Source organism: Pantherophis guttatus, chromosome 2, assembly GCF_059756535.1.
Source record: "Pantherophis guttatus breed Tessera chromosome 2, ASM5975653v1, whole genome shotgun sequence".
NCBI lineage: Eukaryota > Metazoa > Chordata > Lepidosauria > Squamata > Colubridae > Pantherophis > Pantherophis guttatus.
The window spans coordinates 41,841,641-41,867,602 of NC_142064.1; the positions used below are offsets into that span (position 1 = coordinate 41,841,641).

At 35.0% G+C, this 25,962-nt stretch overlaps 1 protein-coding gene across 1 annotated transcript in view; it reads left to right on the forward strand.

The window, feature by feature from the left end:
• Positions 1-25,962, forward strand: part of ADGRV1 (adhesion G protein-coupled receptor V1) — a 277,279-nt gene that overhangs the window by 44,433 nt on the left and 206,884 nt on the right. The window contains exons 5-18 of the mRNA XM_060690619.2: positions 2,271-2,375; positions 3,672-3,785; positions 4,125-4,690; positions 6,485-6,755; positions 7,569-7,898; positions 10,984-11,160; positions 11,713-11,936; positions 16,619-16,745; positions 16,841-17,026; positions 18,860-19,040; positions 19,751-19,914; positions 20,312-20,435; positions 21,249-21,512; positions 24,296-24,422. Of these exons, the coding sequence (XP_060546602.2) occupies positions 2,271-2,375; positions 3,672-3,785; positions 4,125-4,690; positions 6,485-6,755; positions 7,569-7,898; positions 10,984-11,160; positions 11,713-11,936; positions 16,619-16,745; positions 16,841-17,026; positions 18,860-19,040; positions 19,751-19,914; positions 20,312-20,435; positions 21,249-21,512; positions 24,296-24,422 (2,960 nt within the window). The remainder of the gene's footprint in view (positions 1-2,270; positions 2,376-3,671; positions 3,786-4,124; positions 4,691-6,484; positions 6,756-7,568; positions 7,899-10,983; positions 11,161-11,712; positions 11,937-16,618; positions 16,746-16,840; positions 17,027-18,859; positions 19,041-19,750; positions 19,915-20,311; positions 20,436-21,248; positions 21,513-24,295; positions 24,423-25,962) is intronic.

Genomic DNA, 25,962 nt, shown 5'->3' on the forward strand with positions numbered 1-25,962 from the left:
TCTTGGATGTTTCGTAACTCCGGGGGAAGCCCGTTCCAGATGGCAGGTGCCCCCACAGAAAAGGCTCTCCCCCTGGGGGCCGTCAGTCGACATTGTTTGGCCGACGGCACCCTGAGGAGTCCCTCTCTATGGGAGCGAACTGGTCGGTGAGAGGCTATTGGTGGCAGGAGGTGGTCTCGTAAGTACCCTGGTCCTGAGCCATGGAGCGCTCTAAAGATAGTAACCAAAACCTTGAAGTGCACCCGGAAGACCACTGGGAGCCAGTGCAGCTCGCGGAGGAGGGGGGTTACATGAGAGCGCCACATTGCTCCCATTACCACCCGCGCGGCCGCATTCTGGACCAGCTGGAGCCTCCGGGTGCTCCTCAAGGGGAGCCCCATGTAGAGAGCATTACAGTAGTCCAGGCGTGAAGTGACGAGGGCATGAGTGACCGTGCGTAACGAGTCCCGATCCAGAAAGGGATGCAACTGGCGAATCAGGCGAACCTGATAAAAAGTCCTCTTGGCTACGGCCGTCATATGCTCTTCAAAAGCCGTGAGTCCAGGAGGATGCCCAAGTTGCAAACCCCATCTGTGGGGGCCAACGACTTGCCCCCAATAGTCAGAGATGGCGCCAACTGACTATATCGGGATGACGGAAACCCCAGCCACTCGGTCTTGGATGGGTTGAGTCTGAGTTTGTTCCTCCCCATCCAGATCCGTACGGCCTCCAGGCACCGGGACATCACCTCGAGGGCATCATTGGGGTGGTCTGGGATGGAGATGTACAGCTGGGTGTCATCAGCGTACTGATGGTACTTCACGCCAAAACCACGAATGATCTCACCCAGCGGCTTCACATAAATGTTGAATAGAAGGGGCGAGAGGACCGATCCTTGTGGCACCCCACATATAACCACTCAACCACTGTCCAGAGACAAAAACAAGGTCCAGTGTGTGTCCCCCCATGTGAGTAGAGCCATAAATTAACTGGGTCAGGTCCATAGCCGTCATGGAAGCCATGAACTCCCGAGCCACCTCAGATGTCTCGCCAACTGATGACAGGTTAAAATCCCCCATGACCATAAGCCTGGGGGTGTCAACAGCCACCGCGGCTATAACATCAAGCAGCTCAGGCAGGGCTGCTGCCACATGGCAGGGAGCCAGGTACGTGACTAGCAAGCCCAACTGCACCCTATGACCCCACTTCACAAGAAGGGACTCACATCCAGCCGTCTGAGGAACAGTGGCCTCCCTTGGTCCAAGACCTTCGTTAATAACAACCGCCACCCCTCCGCCCCTCCCCTGAGACCTTGGCTGATGGAAAGCACGGAAACCTGGTGGGCACATATCAACAAGGGGGGCTCCCCCTTCCTGGCCCAACCAGGTTTCCGTAATACCCGCCAGGTCCGCACCCCCCTCTTGAATAAGATCACAAATGAGGGGGGCTTTATTTACCACGGGCCTGGCATTGCACAGCATCAGCCGAAGGCCTGGGGCCTGAGGTTCCGTACAACCTGGGGAACAAGAAGAGCTTTGAGGGTTGGAGCGCGCCACCGCTTGTAAGCAGCGAGGACGCACTCCCGTAGGATGATGTGGCCCCCTGCTCCCGCCATATCTGCCCCTCCCACCTACAGTATCGATGTTATGGGCATCTGTATCATAAGATCTAATCATCTCCTTGACCCCAGAGTTCACACCTCCCATGCCACACCCTACGGCTGGCCCAGATACCCTCCCCCACGGGTCTTCCCCCGAACCCACGTAATCTACCCCCCTCCCAGAATCCCTTAAAATCTTAATAAGAAATTTCCCTAAAAAAACCCATAACCCTCTTTTTGCTGTATGCCATCTCTCCGGACTCCAAAGTCCGTCATCGAGATAGGCCCTCAATAAAGAAGAGGGCCAGACCTGCGAGAGGGGGGCATCTCGCAGTTTGAGGAGTTCTCCCAATGAGTACATTTTGTAGCTATATAATTGATTTATTATATTTAATAAATCAGTAAGATATATAAATAATAGAGTACTAATTATTTGTAGCACATGTTTTAAGTAAAAAAACAGTCATTAACAATGTTGAAGTCTTTGATATATTTGATTATCAGAATTAATTTGTTGTTGAAAAACAGTACCTCATTATTGGATGAATTCATAAACTGAATTAATTTATCACTAGGAAGATGTACATGTGTAAAATAGCCTTTTATATATTCGGTTCCCTAAATATTTCATTGATGCCTGATTTTTTTTCTCCCCCTCCCCCCAATCTTCAATCCCATATCTGAATTTTAGCCTGCCTTAATTACACTGACTGAGCCCAGAGGTGATAATGAATCTGTGCCTTTTACTTTAGTTAGAGAGAAGGGAACATATGGGTCTGTCACTGTGTTCTATGAGGTAAGCATGCTGAAATAGGTTTACCTTAAAAACATTATTTTGAATAAACAAAAAAGTTTGAATCATTGTGATAAATGAATTTGACATTTCTTAAATGAAGTAGAGCTTGCCATTTCCAAATATTCCTACTTAGTAGGACTATTTTCATTTTCAGGATAGTCGCCTGACCAGATCACTGTAATCAGATCATTATTAATATCTATCCTGCCCTGCTGAAGTTGGGTTTTGATCTCTTGGAGCATTCAGCACGATCAGGGAAATATTGGTCCTAAATTATGTTATTGGAACAATAACAACAGAAGATTTTCAGGGCAAGAATCAGTTTTTTCAGGACTAAAAAACATACTGAAAAAGACATATATTGATGTAATAATTTCACTTGTGATCTAACATTCCATGCTGGACTTGATAAACATGGTCTTTCGGCCAAAGCTACAGAGATTTTATAGTGATCTTGTTTGGAGCTATAAAGTCTGACACACTAGTGGTTTTAAATTTTGCTCCTTTTTTTGTCCAGTAAGGATCTTAACAGATGTACAGCTTTTAGAATTGGCAGATTAGTTCAAAGTCAGTTTTTGCCATTTGCAGATATGGAATCTAATAACTCCTATTACGTGAATAGGTATTTGGAGAAATCCTTCTTGGCTGTAGGCATGATACATTTCAGAATCATAAGAATTTCATTCATTTCAGAATGATAAGAATTTTTAGGCAAATGCTATAAAAATATGTCACAAATTAACTTTATTCTACAAAAGCATAAATAACCAGTTTTTGATAGATCCACATCAAATTTATATTATCCTTCTGAAAAAACAATTTCTACCTCATAAACCCCTTAAAAAGGACACATAATAATTAAAACCCTTCTTCCTTCTTGTATTTTGAGTTTATATAGGGTTTGGTATGAGTTCCTCAGTATAGTATCCGATTCAAACTACCTACATGTATTAAATCCATCTCCTGATTCTTAATGTATTAGAAGAAGACTTGCCATTTTTATTTTTTGTTTTATATATGTGTTCTACAGCAACAGTTGAACGTGTACAAAACTACTTTGTGGATAAATATGGATAAATATTTTAAACTACTGTATCTCCACTTCAAAGAACCATTTCCTAGTTTTTTTGAATAACTGTTATTGATGTAGTTCTCAGGTTTCCTTCAGAAATGATTGTCCAGACATTTTGGAGATCTTGTTTTCTGAACATTTTAATTGTTGAAATTAACAATATGTATTTTTAATTGATATAACAACCCAGTACTTCTATTAAACATTTTCAGCTTTCTTCATAGGTACAAGGTGGCCCAAATTCTCCTGTAGAAGATTTGAGTCCAGTAAAGGGAAATATAACTTTTTCACCTGGCACAGCTGTCTTGATTTATAACTTATTTGTTCTTGATGACCAGGTAAAGATATATATCAATTATATTTACCCATTTGATCAATTAGTAAATTAACAAAAAAGATAAAAGAAAATTTAGTAGCGGAGTTAGAGATTCCTTTGGAAGGCGTTTGGCTTGCTTGCAAAGAAGTTACAGTCTTTCAGTTTTTACCATCAAGCAATCCTTGTAATTAATGTTTCACAACTTTTTTGAATCTTCAAAGGAATTAGGTAGCTGAATTTAGTGGCAAGAAAATAAAGCAAAACCATTTAAGAAATGTTTTTATCTATAAAGTACTAATTACATGTCTCTTAATGAGAAATATAAATTATGCTTTAGTAATGTATATCTTACTTATTCTAGGTATCAGAAAATGATGAAATATATATTATACATTTAAGAAGCGTGGAAGGAGGAGCTGAAATTAATTCATCAAGAAATTCTGTTGAGATTATTATTAAAGCAAATGATAGTCCAGTGCTATTCACTCAGAGTATTTACATGGTACATGAAGAAGATGATATAATAGCAATCACAGTAGTTCGAGGAAAAGATGATAGTGGAAATAGAATTGGACCAGATGAAAATCAAGTTTCCATATGCTACATCATTGTAACTGGGAACTCTACACTACATGCACAGCTTAACTTAGACTTTCTAGATCTACAGCCAAATACAACTATTGTTTTTCCTCCTCTAGTGCATGAATCTTATATTAAATTCAAAATCCTTGATGATGCCATACCAGAAATTGCTGAGACGTTTCATATCATGCTACTTAAAGACACTTTGCAAGGAGATGCCATTTTGAAAAATCCATCAATTGTCCAAGTTACCATTAAACCCAATGATAAACCATATGGAGTACTATCCATAAATAGCATCTTGTTTACTCAGACAGTTGTTATCAATGAAGATCAAATGCTGAGGTATTGTATTACTTTCAACATTATATTGATAATATCAGAATATATAATTTTAGTTTATAATTTAACTAATTTTTCTTAAATACTTTAATTAAATCATTGACGTTACTTTAATATCAGTGGGGTTTTTTTCAGAATTTTCTAATTTTTCTTTTACAGATTTGTAAAATGCTATTCTTATTTTAGACTATTTTAGACTGACTTTCATGAAAATGAATGACCATATTCACAGAAACACAAAAATGTCACATAAAAAACAGGAAAATGGGTAAATTAAACATTTTTTAAATTCCAGTCTTTAATCATTTAGAAAGAATATTGAAGTCAGTGGCATTATAATAAATAAAGGGCTCTCTACAAATGATAAAATGTAGAAGGTTTTGTAAAGAGAACCTTTCTAGAACATCTTAAAACATGGTGAAAGTGGGATAGATTGATATTCTCCTTCTCTGTGTTTGGGTTCAAAGCTATTTAAGACTTTAAAGATAAAACACAATTCTTAAAAACAGGTACTGATTTAGGCCAAGAAATAAAGCAGTTAAGGGTGTTGGGAGGGAGGAAATCAAGGCTATTGAAACCATATTATCCCAAGGGATCAAGATAGCAACTGAATCGTGTGACCTGGACCTGTTCCTTTTTAACATTTGGCACTCCCCACTGACTGTCAATCAAAGCAGTACAGTTTTATCAAAGTAAGTTTAATGAGATTCTATTTGGTGCATCAGCTTCAAGAGATAGTACACTTTCAATTCAACATATAAACCAGACATTTATCAAAGCATATCTAAATAGGCATGTCTGGGTCAGTTGACGATGACACAACATGGAGATGACTAAATATGCATCACAATGTTGCAAAGTTACATACTTGTATGCAATGTTAGGATACAAGTACAAAAGGTGAGATTTCTGTCATGCAGTCCCAATTCATGATTCATTATTCCTGATTCACTAGCTTTTTTATTGAATAGCTCTGCCTATCATAAATAGTCATAAGTGAAAAGCTAGAAAATTTTGGGCTCAAATACACAGAATGATTGAGAGGATTTTAAAGATTAATATTCAGTTGAAACCAGAACTTCTCCAACCAGGAGTGATGCATAAACAGAAAAAAGCCATGGAACATTTTTTTTTGTATATGATAACTGCAGCAAGATGGAAAGATTTGGCAATGTCTACAACAGAGGAAGGTTTGGTGAAGATGATGGGGCTTTCTGGATGGCAAAATTGACTTGTTTGATTAGAGAAAACACTATCTACATTTATTGGTGACTGGAAACCCCTTTCGTTAAAAAAATGAACATGATTAATGGCTTTATGATTAGACAAGGTTGATTATGGAAAGAAGAAAGTCATGATGTAATGTTAGAGAAGTTAAAATACAACTGACAGATCAAAAGCCACTTCTTTATAGCTTTCCTTTTTTCATCTTTTTTACTTTCTTTTTTGCAGTTTTTTATTTCTTTCTATTTTTCTTTTCTGCTCTATTTAGTTTTATTAGTTCTTATTATTGTTGTCAAAATTCTCAATTGTGTCTGTGTGCATTCATAGTGGAAAAACAGCTTAGAGCTTCAATGATGTAAATGGAAAGTAATAAAACTGTGCAATACTTTGTAAGAGGCTTTGGAAAATACAGCGCATACCTGAGACTCTGCCTTCGTGTTCTAATATGTTCCACAGCACCTCTTTCAAATCAAATCTGAAGCATTTTAGAGATCTAGAATGGAGTCAGTACTGCAACTGGTACCAGTCAATGTTACAGATATTACTCTTATTAATTTTTTGTGCATCATGTAGGTATGAAGGCATCACTGTTGTAAGGAATGGTGGAACACATGGAAATATTTCAGTTTCCTGGATTATAACTCGCAATAGCACTGATCCTTCACCTGTGGCAACAGATCTCACTCCAGACTCAGGGGTATTATATTTTGCTCAGGGGCAGTTATTGGCATCCCTCCATCTGAATATCATTGATGATGATGTCCCTGAAGAAGCAGAGCCATATTTGCTTCAAATTTTAGATCATACAATACAAGGAGGGGCAGAAGTGAGTGACCCAGCTGAGGTAAGTCTGCATTTATTCTTTTAAAAAGCTGAAAGCACTGAGGCAGTGTTTGGGTAAAAATAATGCATCAAAAAATAATACTTAGAAAATAATGCTAAGATGTACCCAAGAATAGCATCTTACTTTTAATCTATAAAATGATATTTACTGGGATAATATTACAAGGATTATAAATTGTCCTGTGGTTTCCTGTAGTAGAGCAGTTCTGATCTTGAGAAAGAAATATTTTCTACCATGAGGGAATCCTATTTTTGGAAATTTACCAAAAAACAATAGGGACAATAGAATTGAATAGAATAGATGGGATGTTAAATTTTGATGTAAATTGCGTAGGAATGCTTAATGCTAAGGTGGATCATAGCTATTTTTCAATATCTGCAAAAGTTTGCCTGCTTGCTAAAAAGTTCTTGTTTTTAGTAACATGGTGTTAAGTGGTGTTTTACTCTTAGAGAGTATCTAAATACCTTTAGTTTGTGAACAGTACATTTAAGAGTATAGTAATAAAATTATATCCTTAAGGTTTACATTTAAAACCTTTCTTGGTGATATGGCCACTTACGTTGAATTGCTGTTAGTAGCTCAGTTCTAGCCAGAAGTTGGAATATTGGAAAGCTCTGGATTGATTTCAATGTCTCTCATGCACCTTCATATTAAATTATGAGCTAATGACAGTCAGAATAGCAATTGTTGAGTTCTTAGACTTTATCATGAGATAGCTAAAATATCAATTAGAAATATAAATGATGAGAAAATATAATTGGGATTGAATTAGAAATTTGCTTTTAACAAGGATTTTGTTTGTCCTTCTTGTAGCTTTTGTTCTACATTCAGGACAGTGATGATGTTTATGGTGTAATTCAGTTCTGTCATTTGGAGAATCAGAGGATAGAAAGCAGCCCAGATGGACGCTTTTTGTCCCTTAGCTTTGCAAGGCAAAGGGGAACTGTGGGAGATGTGAAGCTCTTTTATATTATCATGTATATTCCTTCTGGACCTGTGGATCCTGAACGAGCTAAAGAAGGTGTTTTAAACACTTCCAGAAGAAGTATCCTCTACTTTCCAGAAGGAAAACCTAATGACACCATTAAAGTACCAATAAGAAATGATGCATTTCTTCAAAATGGAGCCCATTTCTTAATACAGGTATATAAATTATATGCATAAAAGTCACAAATAAATTGTGATGCATAATATGTCACAACTGTTCAATGAGATGTATCAGCATGCCATGATTTGCCATTCAAGTGATCTGTGCGTTCCTAATATCCAAGCAATTATTATTTTTTTAAACTTACCATATGAGAAAGAAATCATTAATTGTACTTCCCAATATACTACTCTCCTGAAAATCCTGAAAATTTTCATAGGACTTATGTTTCGATAAAACTCTACAATTGATGAATGGTTATGGTTATGGTTTTTTTTTTTTTTTTTTTTTTGTAAAAGGGAAAAATTATGTGTGAAATTCAGAGCAAGTAAATTTGAAGAAAATGGGAAGGGAATGGGGGAAGGATTGAAAAAGTGAGAATTATTATCACAAGGATATTTTGAATGGATTATTTCTTGATATATCTCAAGAGTTGTGATACCATTGTGGTCTTGTATATATGTTAGGACTCTTCTTGATTTCCAGGTATTATAGCCAGACTGTGGTACACAGAGAGATGGGAAGTAGAAAAAAAGTTCCAGGTTTTCTATATCAGTGAAGAAGGCATTTCCACACAGCTCCATTTCTATTTCTAGGTCTCCTCAAAATGTATGGAAGTCAGCCATAGAATTGTCTTTACTCCTGAAAATTTTGGAACAAGCAGCACCATAACTGATCAATGTTTCCTCTCACTTAGGAGTAGTGTAAAAATTACCATCCAGTCAACATCCTGCCTCATAGGGTAAAGAGGAAAAGAGAAAGAAAGAAAAATAAATTGTAAAATGCCCCTCTCCACCCTCCATTTAAATACATGTTTTCTGCATTTGTCTGCAAAAACCCTAAGCTATTGGTATGAATTAAAATTGTCTAGCGCTCAAGAGACTTACTGCCAACGAGTAGCAAGATATCTTTCCAGGAAAATAAGGAGTGCTGTATTGGTATACTGATAATATTCAATTGTACATCCCTGTCCTGGCAAATTAAGTGATGCTGTGGACATCCTATCCCAGTTTCTGGAGGCTGTGAGGATCTGGATGGGGAACCATAGCTTTTAACTGAACCCTGGCAAGACTCAGTGACTTTGGATTTTGAGCCCCTTTGGTTCTGGGACTAAACCATCTTTGTTACTGGATTGGGTTCACTTCCCCAATCAGATCCTATGTGCAATCTGGGGGTCCTCCTGCACTCACAATTTCTGCTTGACTGATTCAAGGTTGTCTCAACCTTTCATCCTTCCAAGGTCGTTAAAATGAGGACCCAGATTGTTGGGGGCAATATGCTGACTCTGTAAACCATTTAGAGAGTGCTGGAAAGCACTGAGAAGCGGTATATTAGTCTAAGTGCTATTGCTATCGAAAAACAGATGGCAGTTGCGACTAGGAGGGCCTTTGCACAACTTCATATTGTGCACCAATTGCATCCTTTCCTACATCAAGGGGACCTACTCATGGTCACTCATGCCCAGTTACTAGTTTGTTTCCAGGTTGAATTCAAGGTGCTGGTAGTTGACCATTAAAGCCCTTCATGGTATGTGATTGGGTTATTTGAGGGATCCAGCAGGGAGCACTTGTTATGGGTTCTGTCACCTAGGGAACTATATTTGGTGGCAACAGGCCTTTTCTACTGTGGTGCCTGCACTGTGGAATTTTGTCCTCCCTGAGATGAGGTTGGTCTCATCATTGTTGAGCTTTCAGAGATTCCTCAAGAACTGGTTATGCCAGTAGGCTGGGGACTCGGGGGACAGGTAAACTAGTGAGGTAGCTCCACTATTTTTAATTCCTTTTGTCTATTATTCTATGCTTTTGTTCGTTATTTATTCATTTATTTGTATCTTGCATTTATTATTTCTACAAATAATGCAAAGCAATAAACCCTCCACCTCCTTTTTTCTCACAAGAACAATCTTGTAAGGTGGGTTGAGGAGAGAGAGAGAGAGAAGGAGAGAGATCTTAACAACTAGACCAAACTGGGTCTCAGTTTTTAATACTTTTTAATTATTTCATTGATTAGATAGATAGATAGATAAATAGATAGATAGATAGATAGATAGATAGATAGATAGATAGATAGATAATGATAGATAGATAAATTTGCAATGTTTTAAGTGCTTTTCAAGCAACAAATGGGAGGGTATTCCAAAGGTATCAGATTTCCAGTATTGTGCAGGTGGATTGAATCCATTCAGCATGGTGGAGGAGGCTAGATGCCAATACCTCTACGATCCGGTTACCTTTAATTACTGGATCTTCACCCATACCGGATAGGTAATACTTTTCCTCTATCACTAATGCAGGGAGGAACTGTTGAGATTCCTATGAACAGCATTAAATCCACTTTACTTGTCATTTGTGCCTTGAGTGAGAACTTTTGGTTGATGATCCATGTGTTTCTTGTCTATCCACAATATTTTCAGGACTCTTCTGTGACAGCAAAATTTAAAAGTCTTAATAGTTTTCCTATCTTGCTTCTTTGTAGTACAACTTTAACTTCCATAGAATGTCATAGGGAATACCATGGCTTGAATGAGTCTGATCTTTGTACATATACAAGTAGTACTCCACTACTTGTTCATTCATTTAACAATGTTTTACAACCTGTATAGCACTTCTGACCATCACAAAACTTGTGGGTCAGATTATTGCAATCAAGATGCTTGGCAACCTGTTCAAATTTATGACTGGTCCCTAAGTGTCTGGCAATACTATGATTGCCATCTACAGTGACCACTTTGCTCAATGACTGAGATTATGGGCCCAACTGTGATAATAAGTCAAGGACTACCTAAAGATACATCACAGCATTTGACATGCTTCATAGACCTTTCTATAGGCAGTGAAGCTCATAGTGACTTCTTTTGTATATTCTTTAGCTTTCTCAATTATCTAAGAAGCACCTACTCCTGTACCATATTCAAATTTCCAGGCTTATTTCTATTTTATATTTACTTATTTATACAAGTCACTACATGGATCCATCCAGATTTTCTACTTGGCAAAAATAATAATAATAAGTAACAGCTAAATATGTTCTATTGCATGTCGATTAATAAGAGAAAATTTTTAAATCTTTTTCTTATTTCAGCTGGAAAAAGTTAAATTACTGAATATTATTCCTCAAATTCCTTCTATAAGTCCTCGATTAGGTGAAATCAAAAATGTATCTTTAAGAATTACACCTGATATAGCAAATGGAGAAATTGGCTTTATCAGCAACCTTCCAATAATTTTACCTGAGCCAGAAGATTCTCTTTTTGCAGTAGTAAGTTAATTTTTCTATGCCTTGCTCTTATAAATTAAGCACAGTATTTAGAAAAAATAGCATATACCTTAATGCAGGAAAGTTTTGTAACAAGTATCTGAAATATTTCTACTGTAATCATAGTCCAGAAAGGAATGATTATTTTAGCAAGTCTGAATCATAGTTTTAAACTTTAGTTTAGAATTCATTCTTGATTATGAAAAACCTTGTGAGCATTTAAAATTGTGAGTTTTGTAGGTACAATAAAAATTGTACTTTCTCACTTCAGCTAAAATCAAGTGCCACTTAACTTTTTTTTTGTCTTATAATTTCATGGTGATGATCAAGCTAACAGTGTTTAAAGGGCTACTTTATCAATGCTTTTTATTTTTTATTATGCACAAAAAGTTGCAGGGTGAATAAACAAACAAACAAACTGAGGACAGATATGTATGTACAGTATGTCCTCAGTTTCAGAACTATGTTGTGAAATTTTAGATTGCTTCAGCTTGGAAAATCAAGTGTTGCACATATCAAAGATATTCAAAATTACAAGTTTGGTATTTGTTCTAGAGCTCCATTCCTTTGCATCGAGATGGGACAGATGGACAAGCCACTGTATACTGGAGCCTAACACCTACAGGCCTCAATTCAAAAGCTGTGACTATTGATGACATATGGCCTTTTTCTGGTTCAGTTCTGTTTTTATCTGGACAAAGTGACACAGCAATCAACATTACTATTCAAGCTGATGACATACCTGAAATGAATGAGACCCTAACATTATCTTTAGACAGGTATTCTTTGATAATTTTTAAAAAACAAATTAACATAATGCTTTCTCCTGATGCAGTAATATAAAAGACTTATATAAGACTTAACCATAATATAATAGATGGCACATATATAAACTGTAATTTTCGGCATACTAACCTTGCATTCAGTCCAGAAAGCACAATGGGATTCATTTTTCAGAAAATCTGAGAACTGAAGCAAGCAGTTGGCCTAACTGGAATTAAAAATAAATAAATAAAAAAGCAGTTACAATTACCCAAAAACAATGAAATGAATATTATAATCATTTGCCTACCTATCATTAACTTTGCTAATAAGATTGTATAGCAAAACATAAAGAATTATTCATATCTGCAAAATTCACAAAGGAACTTAGAAATTTGCATGTCCTTGAGAAAAACATGCCAGGTATCTTTCCGTATCTCTGTTCTCAAAGGGAGAATGTTTACTAAAATAAAGCTTGATGTTCTGTCTTCTGCTGCCCTATAAGGCAGATTCTGAAATATTGCTTATAAAGTATACCTTTCTCCTTTCCAAAGACAGAAAATTTTAGCAATGTTTTACAGGCCTGCATTGTCTACAGAGAGTATGCATTAAATATATTGCACTTTTTTTTTCATAATCCATGCCAATGAGGACAACAAAGCATTTTGAATGCCACATGAATTAACATCAGAGTCACCCTTGTGAACTAGCCACCTGACTGTTAGCTGATCACAATTTAATTATTTTCTTGGAGAGGATATGTTTAGGTAGAGTTTGTGGCAGCATCCTTTAATAAGTTATTTGCTGTTTTTTACATTTCTGCAGAGTAAATTTAAGCATTTTATCTGATTAAACTTTCTTTTACTTTACACTTGACATGAGCCTATATAGTTTAGTAATTTATAGATATATACATTAACTTAATATTACCTAATTATTATATTATACTTTAGGAACTATATTTTATCATTTAGCTAACCTTGTAGAAACATACCATTTTACTTATAACTTGGTCATTTTATGTTGATCTTTGACTGAAATAAAGATTGTTGCTCTTTTCTGTTACTTTATGTCTAATTTGCTTATAAATTGTTCATCATCTGATTTGAACTTGTTTAGTTGAAATAGTAACAAAGCAAAGTTTCAGTCAGATTTCCTTCTCAGTCATGCCTGATTCTGGGATAATCTTGAAAATGTAATCATTTAATTATATGCTATAATACTGAGAAACAGACCGTGCTGCAGTCTAACATCATCAGAATAAAGATAATTATTGGGTTACTAAAGTTATAGCAGAAATGAAATTGATAGACACTGTTAACTAAAGATACATATCATTAAGCTTTTAGCTCAAGTATGGTATAGCTTTTAGCTAGATATCTTATAGCATAAGTTAATTTCATAAGAAATAAGATGTAAATGTATATATTGCTTTGCTTTTATCTAGAATCTAGATCTCCAAGACTATATTTGTTGTATGCAGTTTTCCCATTTATCGTTATGTTCTTGTTTCTGTACTGTGAATGTGTAATGATTACCGGTATGTCATCTACATAGATGATACATTCTATATTTCTAAAATGCTTTCTCATCTTCCTCCCTCCCAGATGAATCCTTAATTTTCTGTGTTTTCTCAACTGTTGTATTTCTAAAGGTTCTCCTAATGTAGTGGGAGCTCACATTTCTAGGAAAGAATTCTAACCTTCTACATGTACAGATATAACAAATCACAGAAATAGAGACAGCAATTTATAATTAATCAAAGGAACTGTTGTCTTACAATATTAGGGGTAGGATTAAAAGTTTTATTTCATTTCAGATTTTTTAAAGGAAAAAAATCATTCTTTGTTCAGTTCTAACTTTTTGTTTTTAGATGAAATTCTTATAAGCTTGGAAAATGTTTTTCTAATTTGTATCATTCTTATTATTAATTAGCACATCCACATACACCCATCAGTACAACGTTAGACAAAAGCAACCTCTGTCTTTCATTATTTTACACAATCAGTAGGACTGTTTAGTAGATTGACAGGTGCTGGAGGCAATACACTTATGCACAAAACAGACTTTTTTATCTGATCCAAAGCACTGAGTACTTACAAGTAGTCCTGAATAAAATTGTACTCAACTGCTGGGCTTCTCTGCCTGAACACTGTACTAGGGCAGCCAGCAACTAACTCTTTGAGCAATGCTGTAATGAAGGGCTTAAAGAGTCCTTGACATCCCAATTGGTCATGGGGTCATCTGAATTACAAGTGCAAATTCCTGAACCTCTTGCTAGCATTGCTGGAACAAGGATTCCCATAAATAAACAGTAGGTCTCTGAAAAGTGCTGTATTATAATCTTTCATTTGGTTTCCACCATCTGAAGAGCTCTCATACAAAGAACTTGGCCAACAGTGGTTTTATTTCTGTCCCCCATTTCTTTCTCTCTGCATTGACAGGGTAGAGACAGAAAGGTTTGTCGTGTACTTTGGGTAAGTGCCGCAAGCTGTGTCTTTGTTTTCAGTGAACTAGCTTTTTTGTTTCGGAAGTGGTTGGTCTGGACAGGAATCTCCTTTGGGTTTTCTTTCTGTCTTGCAAGCCTTCTCAGGGAAAGCATGCTATTTAGTGCCCCTTTGTAACATGTCTTGGTGGATTGAAAGCATTTTGGGGGGAGGGGGGATTTTAAGAACAACAACAATAATGGGTGTGAATGCATGGCTTGATGTTTGAAGATAGTCCAGTACAGTAGATGCCTTGAAAAACCTGTACCCCAAATCTCTTTTCACTGAGCTGTAGGAACCAAGTATGTAAAAAGAGTTATTTACATAAGCCTTTAATCAAATTATACGTTTTCATTGCAGCATTTGAATCATGCACAGCACAATTCAATGACTGCTGTTTATTTAGAAGCAAAATGGCTGCATTCAGTATGATTTGTCCTTAGACAAAAGTGTACAGGTTGCAAACTTAGCAAAGGAGCCTGCACACATTAGTACAACAGGCTTTTAAAACAGACTACTGTTACATGTAGGTTGTACTTTTTTATACAATCTGGCATATAATTAGGAACCTGAAGTAATGTTTAACAAGATTTAAATTAAATACTTGTACACAAAAGTCCTGGCAGTGAAACAATTAAACTCAGTTCTATTTGCCATGCAGCTTTACTGAACTGGAAGCAGTCAGTGATTAAAATTTTTTCCCCTCTTTGGAGTGTCCACAGATTAAGTACAAGTCAAGATGGCAGCTGCAGTTGTGTGCCTAAAACTTCACCTATTTTTTAATGTGTGTTATACACATGGACTCCTCTGTTTTGTTATGTAATGTGGAACCTGTTTTCTAAAATCCAAATAATCCTCAGAGGGGATTCTATATGTGATATTGAATACTGAGAAATATTTAATTTGATTACTGTCAGTATTAGCAGACTGTTTTCTTACAAATTACACTGTCAGTGTAAAAGAGATTTTTTTTTCCTTAGGCAATGTTAGCATACCTTTCGTAGAGCAACAGTTTTATCTATCCTGAATGAAGCCAGTTCAGGACAAGCCTTTTTTTGAAGGGTACGGGAGAGGGCAAAAATCTCAGTTGAAGGTGGTGAAGTATAGAACTGCCAATGCTTAAATAGTTACAGTGACCATATAATAAAGGATAATCCTTCACTTTAGAAAGTTCTTCTTTAGATTTATTTATTTTTCAAAAATTTACTTTTGTCCTTTATTTTGGTCATTTAACTTTTACTATACAAAAGGTACCATTTAATGCACAGTCTTTCACATTAATGAACTGAATTTTTAAAACTAAATTTACACATACTATTTGATTTTAGATTTTTTTTATTAGAATACAGTTTTTGGTTTTGCTCTTGAATTTTCTTTTGTAAAGTATTATGCTATGAATATATGTAGGTAGGTGTGTGTATGTGTGTGTGTGTGTGTGTGTGTGTGTATATATATATATATATATATATATATATATATATATATATATATATATATATATATATATATATATATATATACTTACTTTTCGTAGGTTTTATGTGTGTTTTTCTTTTAGCCAAGTTTTTCCTATGTAGAAAAATCTTGGTTACGTAGGAAAAACCTGGCTAAAAGAAACACACACACACACACACACACACACACACACACACATATATATATATATATATATATCTTTAGCCAGGTTCTACCTACGTAAACCAAGATATTATGTAGCCCTAGTTCAGTGAAATCACAATTCACTAGTTTCTGGGCTTTTTTTTCTTCTGGCAGCCAGCAGACCCTTTGCTGCCCATTGGGAGACTAAGATAGATCTATTTCGGCCTTATAAGGCCTCATCAGTTAGCCACACCCTCATCTCATGTATCCTCCCTGTAAAGGTACAATATTTGTTTTTCTTTCTTTTTCGTAGGTTTTATGTGTATTTCAACTAGGGCTGCATAATATCTTGGTTTACATAGGTAGAACCTGGCTAAGGAGAAATACGCATAAAACCTATGAAAAAGAAAGAAAAACATACATACATACATACATACATACATACATACATACATTCCTAAATTTCTTATGAACTTTTTTTGGATTTTTCAGGTTTGTCCTTTCTTTTTTTTCCAAGAATATATGGTCCCTATATTTGCACTTTACCATAGACTTTGGTCCATTTAATTGCAAACAATCTGCATATTCCAGATGTGTTCAATTTTTTTCTTCAGTGTGAATGTGGAAAATCAAATCCTGAAATCTGGATATACTAGTCGTAAATTGATCATTCCAGAAAATGATGACCCTGGAGGAGTGTTTGAATTTGCTTCATCTTCCAGAGGTCCCTATAGGATAAAGGTAAATATTTATATTTGAATTTGAAGAGAGCCATATCCTATACAATACTGATCTTTTGCATTCCATTTTTTTAAAAAAATAATTTTATTTTACAGGAAGGAGAATCTGTCGAACTCCGGATTATCCGTTCCAGAGGAGCACTTATGGAGCAATTTCTACTCTACACTATAGAGCCAAGAGACAGCAATGAGTTCTATGGAAATACAGGGGTCCTGGAGTTTAAACCTGGGGAAAGAGAAATTAAAATTACTTTGCTAACAAGGATGGATGAGATTCCAGAGGTAAAAAGAGGAGGGGAAAATTATTGATGTCTCTTTTAGACTAATAGTAACCAATACTGTTTAATTGATCCTGTTGGGTTTCAGAAAGAGCTTGGGATTGATCTTGAGCTGGGATCTGATCCATGGCTTAACAGGCCCTCACCAGTGGCTGAATTAAGGGGTGTCCATGGTCTTGGATTGTGCTTTGTGGCCTCTCTGTGTCCATAAATCCCAAAACATTTTCTCATCATTCTGACTTGCTCTGACTTGCTTTGATTCCAGCTAGGCATGTCCCTAAGAGATGACTAAGACATGTTCTTAGCTAAGAAGGTTTGAATCTTTTGAACTTGAGCAATTTGAAATGCTACACAGGTAGTCCTAACTCAGTAATCACAATTGGGACTAGCAACTCCTTTGCTAAGTGACACAGTTGCTTACTGAAACATTATGTCAATATAAAAGGCTTATAACCTCATTTCCCTTTGGTTATTAAGAGAGTCAACTCAGTTGTGAGCACGATTTAAAAATGTACTCCCATCCTCTCTATTAACTCTGCTTGTCTCAAGCCAATTTGAAAAGCATACAAATAGCAGTCAAGTGGCTGCAGAATGCAGCAATGATTGTAAATACAATTTCTAGTTGGTTTTGGTGGAGGAAAGAAATCTAGTGTGGTCAGATCCTAGATTTCTGTGTTAGAGGTACCCTGCAGGACTCTATTCTCCCTCCAGTCTACATGAAACTGCTGGACAATGTCATCTGTTGATACAGAGGCAGTGATGATACTCGGTTATATATCTCCACCCTAGACCAAACAGGTTTTGCTGTCAGGTTTCTTTCCCAGTGTCTGGAAATTATGATTTACCAATTGGATTAAGTAGGAATTGCCAATCCCAACATTTTAAAGTTATTTTCTACAACTGAAGAGAAATGTGTTGCTGATTTTAAAGCTGAGTGCATTTTGAAATACATTCACCTTTGTTGTGCTAGTCTTCCTTTAGTTAAATGTTCATGGTATTGCAGCCAGAAAATACCAGTAGGAATTCACCAGGCTAGAAACCAGGAGACTGTGAGTTCATCCTTCCTTGGACATGAAAGCCAATTGAGTGACGTTGGACCAGTCACTCTCCCATAGCCCAACCCACCTCACAGGATTATTGTAAGAAAATAGGAGGAGAAAGAAGTATTAGGCATATTTGCCACTTTAAGTTATTTATACAAATAATAAAGGCAAGATATAAATAAAAATTAAATCTATGAAAGCATAAATATTGCATAGGATTTTATTTTGTCAACATTTTATGTGGAATTAAAATCAGCATTCTCCATTAAAACAGAATGTCCATTAAATTAAAATAAAATTTTACACAAGCATAAAATGGCATTTTTCCCCCTGTGTATTTTATGTACTGTATATTTGCAGCATAGTATGAGTAAAATGATGAATAGGATTTTGTGCATGTGTAAAAGGGTATAGGACATGGACAGATTTTGTCCATTATATTGAAAATTCAAGACACTTAAAATCAAAGGTGTAATAATAGTATTATCTAGACTATACAGTGTACAAAAATAGGATATATCTTACTAATTAATCTATCACAGTATTTTTGCTTTATCTCTTCCAAAATGTAACTTGATATCACTGAAATTGCACTAGGATTGTACTGTGGCAGAAAAAAGGGGTGAATGAATCATTAACCATTTTGAACTTGAATGAAATATATGTGAATGCTGCCTTTCTAAAACCAGTAGTAGTAAATGTTCACGTTACTTTGAAGCACTCATTCAAATATCTATTCATTACTATGTTGCTAGTTCTGTCCCTATTGTTCTGATTCAGTTTCCCTGTTCTAGTTAGATGAATTTTATTCAGTGCTCCTCAGTAGCCATGGTGACCTGCCAAGTAAGCTGGGAAATGCTACAAGAGTCAACATCACAATTCTGAAGAACAATGATCCACATGGAATTATTCAGTTTGTTGACAATATGATGACAGTAACAATAAATGAAAGTAAAGGGGAAGACTTCTATGCTGGTAATTTTCATTGTTTTCTTCATATAAAATATTTTCATAAATGAGAAAGTATATGAGTATACTTTTAATAAGTAAACAAAACTGTTAACCTTTCTACTATTTATTTACTGAAGTTCATTTTTTCTGTCTTCTACCTGAGTCATAAATATTACAAGAGACATTGTGACACAACTTTAATTAACATAATTAAACTACACTTTATGGATTTAATATTTGCCACTGGATCAGGAGTACAGATATCTGGAATCAGTTTCATGAGAAGAGTTGATTTGAATTGCTATTTCTCCAACTAGACCTTGGCATTCCCAATCAGCACAAACTATTTTTACGTACTTTATTATGCTATTTTTTTTCCTTTCTGTATTATGTATGGTATGAATCGAATCACTATGCTGTACTGGTAATACCTAGATTTATGTTTTGCATTATACTGTATGTGAACCCAATCATGAGGGTAACAAATCATAGTCATAGCATTTAAACTATTAAATTCATTATTCAATTGTACAACACTGACATCCAAAGTACTTTTTAATATTCATTTTGTAGACAGAATAGTAATATGGACAATTTGTTCATTGTTTCTAATGTACATTTATCTATGTGATATTATAACATTAAAAATCAAACCTCATTTATCTTAGTTTTATATTAAGTTTTTCTTACCTGTCTTGGATGTTACCTGATGAAGGTATGCTTGTGTTTCAAAGCTGTTTTTAAAGTAATAAGAAACCAAGGAACCTTTGGGAGTGTGAGTGTATCCTGGGCAACGGACTCAATTTCTACGAAAGATATTTTTCCAGATCGAGGAACAATTTTTTTTGGAAATGAGGAATTTTCAAAAGATATCACCATTTATTCAGTTCCTGATGAGGTAGTCATTTTTACAGTAATTGTTATTTGTGGAAGAGGGGCAAATAAATTTATAACACAGGAAGATGATTATAATTCCAAGAGGAGTAACAATAAATTACCAAGTATTCTCTAAACTTAAGTGTAAAAGATCAAAAAAGGTATACCTGCATTCTTGAATGAGGACTCGGTTGAAACATTCCTTTTAGCTGATTGGGTGAAAACAGGAAATGGAATAAAAAAAAACAATGTATGCTTTGGACCATATTTAAATTATGTCTAATACCTATATAAAATGTTTTATCAATCATAAGATTTAAATTTCATTACTATTACTATGCAAGTAGTCAATTAATGAGTGGCATCTTGAGGTTAATTTAATACTATTAATACATACATTTTGTGGTTTTTTCCCCAAGATACCTGAAGAAATGGAAGTATTCATAATTAGTCTTTTCAATACTACAGGCGGTGCTAGCCTAGGAAATATAACCACAGCAACAATGCAGATCATCAAAAATGATTGTCCAGTTTACTTTGCAGGTTAGTGCCATTCTACTAGCTTATGTTTAAATACAAGAATAGTAATGTTATAGGAAGCTCTGGAGCCAAGAGTGAATATTTAGAACTGTATGAGTTGTGCTGAACATTATGTTCCACTGACCTATGGTTAGGAACATTAATCATGGTTTATTTAACAAATCCTTAGTAAAATAATTAAAGCCTGATTTGTCTCTTACTTCTCCCACCTCTTTTTTTACTTTAAAAATCTGTTTTTGCCTTGATAGTAGGAGTGAATATCTGTGACTTTTAGATATTATGATTTACATTTTTTTCATGTGTGTTCCCCTGAGTTTATTATTGATTCCTGATGACTGTCTGAATGAATCCCTGCAGTTTTCTGGACAAGATTTTTGGAACTGGTTTGCCATTGTCTCCTTCCTAGGGCTGAGAGAGTGAGACTGGCCCAAAGTCACACTCAGCTGGCTTCATGTCAATTTCTCATTGCCTTTAACCATTCCATCAGACTGCCTCTCTTACAATTTTTACACACCTCAATTAACATGGCCAATAATAAGAATTATTAGGAAGTATGGTTCTACAACATTGTCAAGAGCAACAATCATCAACTTGGGGTTAGATTTTAGATGGGGTACAAAATCAAACAAGAGCAAGCTAGAAAATCACCAAAAGTAGATTTTTAACTATGATTGACATAATCAATGTTTTAATGTGATATCACAAGCTAGGCATTGAAATTCATATAACAATTATTTAATATAAGTTTTTGAAAAGCAATGTATGAATATTGATGTTTTGCATGCTTTTACACATAATGACTTAACTATGTTTCAGATCCTGTTATTCTGAAGGTTCACGAAGGTGGCATTGCAGAATTTGTAGTTGTAAGAAATGACTCTGGTGCTGATGCTGTTTCTGTTTTATATGCTACTATCGATGGAAATGCCAGTGCTGAAGAAGATTTCATGTCTTGTGAAAAAAATGGAGTGCTTTGGTTTGATATTGGAATAAAAGAACAGAATATAACTATGTTTATCCATGATGATGATATTCCTGAATCAGATGAGGATTTTTATATAATTCTCTTCAATTCTACAGGTTCAAATTATTATTCAACCTATATAAACTAATCAACTGTTGTTTCTTTAGATTGTTTTCTGCCCCCTGATATTATAGGCAGTTAAGGATGCTTAGGCAATACCTTTTGACATTCTTCACACTAAAGTGCAATATTTTTTTTATTTAAAAAAGTTTTTTTTATTTTATAAACAAACAAACAAACAATACATAATCAATCATTCAATATATCTTCTGAATACATCTTTTAAATCTTCTTTTTGCTCCCCCAATATTTATCATATCTTAAAATTGTAAACAAACAAACAATACATAATCAGTCATTCGATATATCTTCTGAATACATCTTTTAAGTCTTCTTTTTACTCCTCCAATATTTATCATATCTTAATATGGTCATTTCCTTTATTATAACATTTCCCTCACTTTTCTTACTTCTCTATTAATACCTTAATCTATCTTTTAATTTTATTAAAACTTAGACAACCATTTTAACCCCACATAACTTTCAACCCCGCCTCCCCACCCCCACCCCCGACTTCCCAGAGCAAAAACAGGGTATAGCATTAAACTAAACATAAGCTAAAATATACTAACTTGCTACAAGATTCAAAACTCCCTCACCCTCTTTAACTCCTCTTTTAAAAATTGTTCATCAGCCTCCCCTTTTAAAATTCTAATTTAAACATTTTAAAATTTTCTTTAAAGCATATTTTTTTAAGCAAAAAATTATTTTGTATCTATTCAATTTTAAATTAACCATTTTAGTACTTCAATAAGTTTTTTTTTAAAAAATACTTCAATAAAATATTCTTCAGAATATAACCGTAAAGATACTATTAATCCATTGAGTTAAGTTATTTCTAACTCTTGAATTCATTCTTCAAAATATCAATTTCAAAACTTTCAGAAAACTATCCATTAACTTTAAAATTAACTATTTTAATACCTCAGTAATTTTTTTAAAAAGCTATCCATTTTTAGTTAAACATTTTTACTTAAACGTAAAAAAAATGCTAATTTCAATAGTCTTTTCAAATTTATTATTAAGTTCCTCCCCAAAAGAAATTAATCTTCAATTCTTCCTTTCTTTCTATATTTTTTCCAATTCTTCTTCTTCAATAATACTTTCTCCTTCAGCATTGCTCCTCCCCCTGCTTCTATTTTCGAAAATTTTTGAATATAGATTTGGGACTGATGCATCTTTGAAAATCGCTCTCTTCTAAAAGTTATCTCCTTCAATTTGAAACCTCCATTTCGACTCTTCCTGCTTATATAATCAGTCACTTCCTTCCTTAAAAATTGATTCTGTCTATAAAGCCAAGAACTGTCACAATAAAGTTTATCAGTCTGCAGGAAGGGGTCTATTTGCTGCTTTTCAGTTAACTGCATAGAAGCCTCTGCCAAAACCTGTTTTCAGTGTGCTAACTTCCATCCTGATCCTGACAGCCTCTTTGCCCCAAAGACAAATTAGCTTGATTTTCTTCCTCTTTTCCAGCCAGCAAATCATTGTTGTTCTCCAGATTATAATTTTGAATAGTTCTTTCAATTGATTCCAATATAGCAGAAGTGTAGAAATTTAAAAGTTCTTGTAAAACCTTTACAGTCACAACTTGTGAATTTGCTGGCTCATATAGTAATGATCCTCCATCCTTGATGTCAGCCATATTTCAATTTCCACTTTAAATTTATTCAGCTATCAGGTCAATAAGTCCAATAATTTTCCACACAATTTAGAAGTATAAAGTAGTTGGGGTCAATACCATAGTCTTTTTCATTTCACTAGCACTTTAAATCTTTTTCTTGCCATGTAATCCACTAGTTTTTACAATGTTGCAGCTTTAACGATCACTTTCACTTGTAAGTTTCGTTTTAACGCCCTTAAGTGCCATCTTTTTTCTTTCTTTTAAACGGAGTTAAAGTTTAATACTTGCATTTTCTGTTTCCTGATTTTGCTCTGCCAGGGTCCAGGTTCAAATTTTCTCATAATCCTTAAAATTGCACTGCTGGTGTGGTCACGACCCCTTGTTCTGCATAGAGCAGAATCGTCCCGGATCCGGAGCACTGAAGGGCTTTCAGGGAGCTCTCACCCTGCAAAAAAAAAAAAAAACCTGGGGGTCTAGGGGAGCTCTACCCAGACCCTTCTGCTCTTCTGTCCCCCTTTTTCCCTGGGGGAGAGTTTCGAGCCGCTAGACAGCTGATTTTCACTGTTCTAGCGGCAAACGGAATCACGGGGCTGGAGCTCCTAAAGGAGCATCCATCGGGGAACGCGGAGCCACCAGAAGTCCCAAAGTGTAATATTTTTAAAGCCTGTGTATACTACAGTCAGGTTATTTTCCAAAGCACCTGAAGGCAGGACAAGAAGCAATGGATGGAAACTAATCAAGATACTTAGTGGAAACAACGTAGAACTAAGGAGAAATTTCCTGACAGTTAGAACAATTAATCAGTGGAACAACTTGCCTCCAGAAGTTGTGAATGCTCCAACACTGGAAGATTTTACGAAGAGATTGGACAACCATTTGTCTGAAATGGTATAGGGATTCCTGCCTGAGCAGGCAGTTGGACTAGAAGATCTCCAAGGTCCCTTCCAACTCTGTTATTCTGTTATATTTGAAGCATATGTTTAGGGTTATTTATAACATAGCTTGTTCACTACTGTGACTAAAGTATAAAATAAATTGTATAGTATTGTCTGGTTTTCTATTTTTATGCCTTTTGATTTTATAACCTACTTGGATAATATTCTCCAGCTACAATTCTATCTGTTTGTTTATCTATCAACAAAATCATTGTTTTTTTAGGAGACACAGTTGTTTACAAACCTAGAATGGCAACAGTAATAATTGAAGCAAATGATGATCCAAATGGAATTTTTTTACTTGAGTCTACAGGCAAAGCACTGGAAGAAGGCAAAACCAATGACTTTTTGTAAGTAACTTTCAAGTAAATATCCTTTGCCAATTTCACTAAGTATTTTAAATCATACTTTGACATATTTTTCAGTGTGACTTACTTTTTATGATAGTTTATATAGCATGCAAATTGTGTCAAAAACAATTTCCATGTCCACAGTTAACTAAATGAAGAGTTTTAAACATTCACAAGGCAAAATTAAAAATGCAACTGTAGCTGGAATCTTTGCAACCTTTACCCATTTTTGGAAGTGGATATGGCTATAACTTTTTGCCATTTTTCTTTGAATGACATGATTGCACAGACTACAGCTTCTGGACTCCACAAAAACTTTGTTGAGGGTTCCAAATCTCGAAATGTTGCACCCAAATTGTAATTTTTTGCAATAGTATAATGGGAAATTATTAAATATATGAGGAATCAATTTCATTATCAAAATGATATTTAATTAATTTGCTGACAAAGGGAGATCAATCACTTCATGTTTCACTAAAACATTGAAAAGAATATTAAAAAATTAGGATGCAAGAAATTATGACACAAAATGTAATGAACAAAATGGGCATGGGGATCGCAACACGTCATGATGAATTATCATGACATGCTAAACCTGTGCAAAAATATAGCAATTTATCAAGAGTTTTTTTCCCCTCTGACATTGGTTTCTCTGCTGTTTTAAGAATAAGGTACTTTCAGATATTATTATTATTATTATTATTATTATTATTATTATTATTATTATTATTATTATTATTATTATGATAAGCACAAAAATATGAAATCACAGCTGCCAGTTCCTTAATTGATGTTGGCCATCATATGCACTGCATCATATGAGTTATTTCGAAGAACTTAGGATGTCATAATGTATCGGTATAGTAAAATGCAGATCCAACCAGAGTGCCTTTGGTAATTGACAGGTAGAAATTTTGTCAATATGCAAATTTTCAAAGTGCCGCCAGTGTGCTGATAGCACTCCCTCTTCAAGGGATTTGACTGGTTCAGAAATATAACATATATAAACAAACAAATAAGAAAATACATTTTCAGGTTTCGGATCTTGATATTATGTGATTTGTCCAAGTTTTTGTCTTCTACTGTATTATCTCCTGTATTGTCATATCAATTATCCACACGTTTTCAGCCATTGTTAAATCTGATCTGTTACAAGCCAAAAGTCTATCAGTTTGTATTTGGAATTTCCACAATATTTTAACCTACTCATTTTCAATGACTTTTTCAACTCTGTGTCCCCACCAATTCTTCATTACTGGCTCGTAATAATTTTTACAGATGAATAATTATTCTAGTAAATAATGTTGCTGACAGTGTCATTGATTATAATTAGTTTGTGCAATCTTCTTGCAGGAGCTGAGTATACTGAGTATCTACTGTTTCTTCTGCTTCTTTGCACAATCTGCACTTTTCTTTATTTGATGATTTTTTTAATGTGGACTTGATTGTATTAGTAATTACTATTATTGCCATCATTATTGTGTTGGGATTCCTTTATTCTGAAACTTTTTTGAGAGTTTACACTGCTAAATCTGAAAAG